Raw genomic sequence first — 7973 nt, 5'->3', positions numbered from 1 at the left:
ACTTAGATGACATAAGCAGTAATCCCACTATGAAATCCATGGATATACTATCCCACTTCTATTCAGGGATGTCCAAGGGATGTACTGTCCTGCTAATTTTGGTTTTCTACTTTCACCTTCTAGCACGTTAAACACTTGGATATATACTCTATTATATCCTTCTTCATTCCAGGCTACCAGAAAAGTTCTCTTACCTCATTCTACATTGTAGTCATTCCTGGATAAAGTGTGTAACAACTCTTATGGACTTATGCTAAAATCATTTCTCTTAGATCGGTTACTGGAGGTACATACATTTTCTTTCTAAACCTTAGTAGTCCCTCCTAAAAAAAAATCTCAAAGTCTTGGGTCTCACCCTTCTACAACTTTGACTTAAGGATTACTACTAACCGATCCTGTTACTACGCTTCTCTGATTGGTCTTCGAGCAGAGCTGTGAATTATGTTTTACTGCCTTTCATTTAAACTATTTGCATTTGACACAGAGGTCCCCAGTCTTTGTCATCCTTAATCAGCTCCTGCTCTCAGATCATTAGCGATGCTACGTGTACTGCCTTCCTGCTCAAGCCATCTACGACCATAATAGCTTTCCTTGAATGGTACTTCATCTGGAAATCACAGTCTTTAAACAGATCTATCCACCTCCACTGCCTCATGTTCAACTTCCTCTAATCTTGGAGGTACTTGAGGCTCTTGTGGTAGCAAAATAACTCTATACTTGCTCTGTACAGGTAATGTCTCCATTTCTTGACTACATAAACTATCACTGCCAATTCCAGGTTGTGGGTCGAGTAGTTCTCCTCAAGAGACTTTAACTAGCATAAGGTATAGGCTATAATCTGACCTTGCTGCGTCAAGACGTATCCCAGTCCTTGCTTGCTAGTATCTGCGTAGACCACAGAGGTCTGCATAGGATTAAGGATTATAAGTACGGAAGTAGACGTGAGCTTCCTCTTCAGCTCCTGAACTAGCCTCACTCTCTCTGTCCCACACAAATGGCTGGTTTTTCCTGGTTAGCTTAGTCAGCGGAAGAGCAATTAGAGAGAAATCCTTAATAAACCTTCTGTAATACCCTGCAAGTCCAAGGAACTTCTGATCTCAGTCACGATCTTAGGCCGCTCCCAATTCAGTACAGCCTCAACTTTACTAGGGTCGCCAAGTACTCCCTTTCGGGAAATCTCATGGCTGAGAAAACAAACTTCCTGAAGCCAAAACTCATATTCACTAAGTTTGGCAAAGAGCTGCTTCTCTCTCAGGGTACTAAGGAAAATTCTCAAATGATCTTCATGCTCTTCTAGAGACTCTATAAGGGCATCACTAAGAACTCATGATGCCCTTAGCGAGTTCAGAACGCAGTCTTGGGGGACATCATTAGGCTTGATTCTGAGCTAGTGGTAACTAGGTTTCAAATCTATCTCAAAGAATACACTGGCACCAACTAAATGATCCAACAAGTCATCTATCCTTGGTAGGGGATACTTTTCTTAATCCTGACTTTGTCGAGTTCTCTATCATCAATATATATTCTTAAAATAGCATCCTTTTTCTTAACAAATAGTACTGGAGCACCCCCATGGTAAAACACTTAGCCGGATGAAACCCCTCTCAAGTAATTCCTCAATTTGCTTCTTTCATCCTATCATCTTGTTAGGGCCATCTATAAGGGGCTTTAGAAATTGGTCCTGCCCTAGGTACAATGTCTATTGAGAACTCAACTTCTCTGTTTGGAGGTAATCCTTTAATTTCCTTTAGAAATATTTTAGGAAATTTTTTTATAACTTGAATCTCTTCTGTCCCTTCTTCTACTTTAGCTTGCATCGAGAAGAAGGCGAGAAATCCTTAACAACCTCTTCACAGGCATCTGTCAGCTTAGGCTTCCGTTATGAAGTTTAGCCTAACTTCAGGGTTTTAGTCTGATTCTCTTGGGGGAAGGATCAAGGTCTTATTTGTACAATCCAATAATACATTTCGGGAAGATAACCAGTTTAGACCAATGATCACATCAATCTCATGAAAAGGCATATATATCATATCTAAAGTAGTATGACAATGTTCATACTGAACAATGCGATTAAGGCAAACATCTTACGTAACTACTCTAGTGTGAGCAGGTATTGACACATGTATAACATAGGGCAATATACTGGTAATAAGGCATAGTTGCCCAACACAGTCATAAGATATGAAAGAATGACTAGCACACGAATCAAACATAACAATCACTGGATAACTGTTAACACTGATCGTACCTTGGATCATGTCCAGCGATTAGTGTCACACCTTACTTATATAATACCTTAGCATTCATTTAGAACCATTCCAGACCACTTTGGATGGTCTTAAGCTTAAAAATTTCAATTTGGACGTTAATTTTCAGAAAATTACTGTTCACTATCTAGTTTTCAGATTACAGGTCCAACTTTGAAAAATCATAACTAATTCTAGAAAAATCATATAGAGGTGTTCCAAAATTATACGGAAAGCTCTTTCAATGCTCTTTAAGGGAAAAATATTCAACTGAACTCATCCTCACTTAAAACGTACAGTTTATTGGATTAAAATTACTATTCCTTTGGTAAAATCTGGACTTTTCAGATTCTACGCCTTAACTTTGAAAATTCATATCTCATTGTATACACATCCAATGATGTGATTTACCACTAATTTTAAAGCTTGGGATATGCATTATAAGTGTACCAAATTCTGTACCTTAACTCATTCATATGATTGGTCGAACTGAAGCTTGAAATTAACTGCTTCAGGACCTACGTTTTATCCCTTAATATCTCTTTACTTTAATTCTTTTTATTTCTTTGGCATACCTAACATGGGCTAACTTTTTCCCATTCATGCTCATATACTTTCATTCATGCCATAAACATCCTAAGCACATACATTGAATTGATGGCATTCATAACATAACTTACATAGGAGAATTATACATTGAATAATAATATCAATCATTAGCATTAATAATTCTCCACTTCTTCTCCTTGCTTCTCATGCCCTTAGTGCCCATCATTGATTTGACCTAAATGGTTGGTTATGAAGGGGTGAAATTCGGGGGAATCTCAGTAGCAAACATTACCACATACATGCACAAGATGGATGCTAGTGTATGGTATGTAGTTCTTCATAAACTTAAGTTAACTAGTGACATGCCATCATGCTTTATGCTTGGTATAAAAATGCATGGCCATGGGAACATATTAAAAACAGAATTTCCAGCAACAATCATCATGTCACAACATCATTCAAACAACAAATACAAACCAACACATAAGCATACCATGTCAAGCACATAAAGGGTAAGTTTACTACCTTGCACCTCAAGCTTTCCTCTTACTTTTCCTTTGACTCCCTTGACTTTCCAACCATGTGGGCATTTGGTCAACATCACTAAACATACTCTTGGATGTTCCAAAGGTCCTAAACATAACCATAATGATGACACAATCCATTAGGACCATTAGATTACATAAAGTTCAAGACTAGCTTTCTTGAACCTCAACCCTTTCTCTTAGTCTTAGGATTTTCTTTCTAACTTTTCTAATATAAATCTTATTATTTACCATCCTTACGATCTATTTCCTATCAATTAGGACCACTTTAGATGGCTTTAGATTCAAGAATATCAAATCTGGAAATTTTCGTTCGTGGGTACTGTTCACGCAGAATCTCCAGAATTTTTGCTCAACTTTGAAAATTCATAATTAAATCTATAAAAATCCAAATTGAGTGCTTCTAAGTCTCACTGAAATATTATTAAGTTAAATTTAAAGGAAAAATAGTTTCAAGAACCAATTCTACGTCAAACAGTACCAGAATTGTACGGAACTTGACACCCTTCCAAAAGCTTAACACTGTTTCCAGATTTCAAACTCTAACTTTGAAAAATCACCATAAATCGTACATATATCCAAATGAAGTGTTCTACCTATGGATTTAAAGCTCACAGAGTGTGCTTTAAGCATGCCAAATTTCAGAACCAGATATGAACAGTAACTAATTCGAAAAAGCCATCAAATCAGCACGTAATTCTTTCAATTTTCACATAGATCCACTTGGATCTACCATACTTTGAGGTGTTCTAGCAAGATCTAACAACCAAACTCCCTTCCCCACTCATCAACCATTTTGACCAGCCATCAAAAGGGAGAGAAGACAGATTTTTCAACCTTAAAAGAGAAGGAAAACAAGACAAGAACACATCTAGAACTAAGATCTCACCTTGAATCCTTGATTGATGACCAAAGTTGATAGCTTTTCCTTGGTTCTCCTTCAAAACCCTCTCTTTTCCTCTCCTCTTTGCCTTAGACAAAATTCCCATCTGATTTAGGGGAGAGATGAGCTCCTTAGTACTCTCAAAATATCTCATCTACCACATTTAATGAAAGTCTAAGTGTCAAATGCCTAAGCCTTCTTGAAACCTCTCTCTTAATTAACTTAATTCATAATATAATTACATTCCAAAGTCAAGATCCTCTCCATTGGTAGCTTGACACTTGGAAAGCTTTAATTACCATCCATTAAAGGCTTGACAAGTGGCGACTTGTGAGCCAAGTAAAGTGCAAGACTCTGATTATCACTTTATCGGTGCACTTTTACTCTGGGTTTAACTTCTTTTCTATAATTACAGTGATCTAGCCTCTGTAATTATTTTCTATCAAATCCATAAATTCCCTTTAATTCTAGAGAGTATCTATGAATTTTCTTAGGCCATAACACTTCCTTTAAGCCTTGCATAAAATTCATTTACTAAAATACCCTTTTATCGGCAAAACCGGCTCTTTAATTTCTTAAAGCCACTCTACTGGCCCTTTGGTTGCGGGACTAATTTTATAAATTAGTACAACCTTTCAACCATTTAACCTCATTTTTGCATACATTTTTGAGGTCTCTTGCTATTTCAAATAATTACCTCAAACAGTATACTTTTTACCGGTCGCAACCTCATAAATTCCATTTAAGCTGCCTCAGGGGTATTTTTCATCTTTTCTCTTTATAGAAGAGTCTTAGAATATTATTTCCCATTTTCTGGGATTTTTTTGGAATTTTCTGTACACTCTTCCATTTTTGCCCTTACTGGTCATAACTTTTTGAATTTACGGTTTTACCCCTGCTTAAGCCTAACCTCATAGAACCATCTCTTTGAGGTTTCTAACTTACCCATTGGCCTGTATCTAGCCTCTTTTCTCTTTTTGGGCCTTCGAGACTTTACTGGAGCCTCTAACCTTAATTATACTTGAGCCACTGAAAACTTTTACTTTGCAGTTTAGTCCCTGAAACTGCTTTAACTTCCTTTCTCGTCGTTGGGACTTCTGCTCACAAGGGTCTGGTAACCTATTTAATTTAAGCTATTTCTGGAACTTCTAGGCCTAAAAGTCTGGATGTTACAATTGGTGGGCCTCTGCTTGTGTCACAGCAAACACCCTTCCTTGTGTCTGAGGCCTGGTCTTATTAGCATTCTGTGGACATTCTCTTGTAAAATGCCTAGGCTTGCCACAAGTAAAGCAGGCGTTCTGTCCTGTCCTGCTAAACACAGCCTGCCTCCATGGTTCTCGCCACAGACTTTGCATACTTTACCCCTTATTTGGTCACCTCCCATTCTACTTCCTTTTTACCTCCTCTTGTTGTACCATGACCTCTTCCTCTTCTTTTTGGTGCTAGAAGAGGCCCCATCTTGATCTCCTCTCTTAGAGGCTTTCTTTGTCTTAGGAGTTAGCTTAGAGGCAGAGTGGTGATTCATACTATTTTTTGTAATCCTACAAGACTCAATTGCCTTATTAAATTCCTCAAATTGCCTTAGGGCAATCACTTCCTTTAAGGATGGTTTAAGTCCTCTGACTATCTTCTCTGTGGTCTACGTCTCATCTTATCTATAATGTAAATAATCAAATAGTGGGAGAGGCGAATAAATTTGGCTAAATACTCATCAAATGGTTCCTTGTCCTACTGTCATAGGGTCAAGAACTCAGCTTCCCTGTCATCTCTAACTGATCTAGGACAGTATTTTTCATATAAACGTTCAAGAAATACCTCCCAAGTGATTCTTGTGTGGCGTGCTTCAAGAATCAGCTCGGTATTCCTCCACCAGCGATCTGCATCCTTCTCCAGCTTGTAGATGACCATCTAGGCCTTCCTTTCTGATAGGCAATCTAGCACTTTGAAGATCTTCTCTAGACGGTTGATCCAATCCTCAGTTGCTTGGACGTCAAATTTCCCATCAAACGTAGGGGGATTGTGCTTGCAGAATCTTGTCATCTATTGTTGGATGCTGTCAGGGTCTGTTGCCGGTGCTACCTGTAACATCCTAAGTTTTAGCGGGTTTTAATAGCCTCTTTTTGGTTGATTTTGAGGATAGATTAGTGATTTAATGTTGATCTTGGTGTTTGGGTTGGAATTGAGATATGTTGGAGGAATAGGTGAACAGACCCCTCTCAGGCTATGTTCGCCGCGGCGAATCGGCAGTTCCAGGGGGGATTGTCTTTCAGGAAGGTTTGGCCGCGGCGAAGTTGTTCAAGTGAGCGAGGTTTCCCTCTCGGGAAGGTTTCGCTGCGGTGAAGGTAGGGGTATGCCGCGGCAAAGGTTTTCTGGGCGAGCGAGAGTTTCCTCTCGGGAAGCTTTCACCGGCAAAGATTGGAGTTCGCCATGGCGAAGTCAGGTTTCCAGGCGAGTATTCCCTCTCGGGATTAGTTCGCCGCGGCGAAAGGTGCCGAATCTATATAATCGCGGGAGAGTCTGTTGGTGCGAAAATTAGAAAATCTGAAGGAGGAGAGAGAAGCTCTGCTAGGGTTTCAGTGTTATGGCTTGGGAAAGGTGTTTCTAAGGATTCATTACCTCAAGTAAGTGATTTTAACCTCTAATCTACTTTCTTTCTTGGAATTTCTGAGGATTATGGTGAAACCCTAGAGTTTTCTAGGTTGTTATGGAATTGAGGTTTTTGACCGATTGTTTTGAGTTTAATTGATTGCTTTGGGTTAGTCTAAGTATTTAATCGGTGTAGTTTTCTTGGATTTGAAGAACTTTGAGTTTTTGAAATTAGGGTTTATGGAAATGGGAGGTTTGTGATTGAGGATGATAATGTAGAGGTTGATTTTGAGTTTTGTGAATTGGGTTATGTTAAGGAGGGTTAAATTAGATGTTTAATCGGTTTAGATTGTTGTTAAGACTTCAATTGTTCAAATGGGGTGATTGGGTGTTGAATTCCTATAGTGGGTCCTTGAGGTTTGAATCCTAAATTGATATTTAGAAAGGAATTAAGGTTTTAATGGATTTTTTTTGACCTTGGAGTGTTGCCTTGATGATTATACCCTTTTGAGTTGGGTAGAGTTTGGTTGGAGTTAGGAATTTTGTGTCCCCAAGTGTTGTTTTGACCACATTATTAGTTGAAAGCTAATACATGTTGGTTGTGTGCTTGTGTAGACTAGTTGTGAGCCTTGTTGGTGCAAGGGGCCGTCTTATTGGTTTGTTATTCCTTGTTCAGGCGAGAGGTAACCACTTTCCAATCCTTTGTACATGCTTTTATGGTATTGTGAGTGGATTTATGTTTTGTGCTCCAAGTAACAACTGTGTTCAAAGTGTATGATATATATTGAAAAGGAAAACCGTCTTGTGGGGTTTAAATTGATATTGATTGAATCTTGAACTTGTGAAAGATAGGCCACTGAAAGAAGTTAATTGTGAAATGATTAATTACTTTTTGATTATGGTTTGAGCATGATACACGAATTGGGAATTGGTGAGAGTTTTTGATTGTTACTACCACGTGGTAAGGCCTCCATTAATGCATGATGGTTGGCTCTTTACGTCCCCCATAGTGAGGGATAGGCCTTTTGACTCCTTATGTCCCCTATAGTGAGGGATAGGTCGGGTTCGGCTCTTGAAAATCCCCCAAAGTGAGGGATATGGTTGATGGGATTGCATCATTGCACTTGCATGACTTGTGTGGCTATCATTTATAATATTACTTGT

The 7973-nt window shown here is 38.6% G+C and overlaps 1 protein-coding gene across 1 annotated transcript; it reads right to left on the bottom strand.

Annotated features, from left to right (window-relative positions):
- Positions 1-506: 506 nt before the first annotated feature.
- Positions 507-6131, bottom strand: LOC114755958 (uncharacterized mitochondrial protein AtMg00860-like). Its single transcript, XM_028944852.1, has 4 exons — positions 6039-6131; positions 1060-1201; positions 844-981; positions 507-607 (listed from the first exon to the last, which is right to left on the bottom strand). Exons 1-4 carry the CDS (start codon positions 6129-6131, stop codon positions 507-509), a joined length of 474 nt encoding a protein of 157 aa, XP_028800685.1.
- Between the last annotated feature and the right edge of the window lie 1842 nt (positions 6132-7973).

This window comes from Neltuma alba, unplaced genomic scaffold, assembly GCF_004799145.2.
Source record: "Neltuma alba isolate B1F8T4 unplaced genomic scaffold, ASM479914v2 tig00010357_pilon, whole genome shotgun sequence".
Taxonomy (NCBI): Eukaryota; Viridiplantae; Streptophyta; class Magnoliopsida; order Fabales; family Fabaceae; genus Neltuma; species Neltuma alba.
Note: the sequence above shows the minus strand (reverse complement) of the source record. Positions and strands in the feature narration are given on the sequence as shown.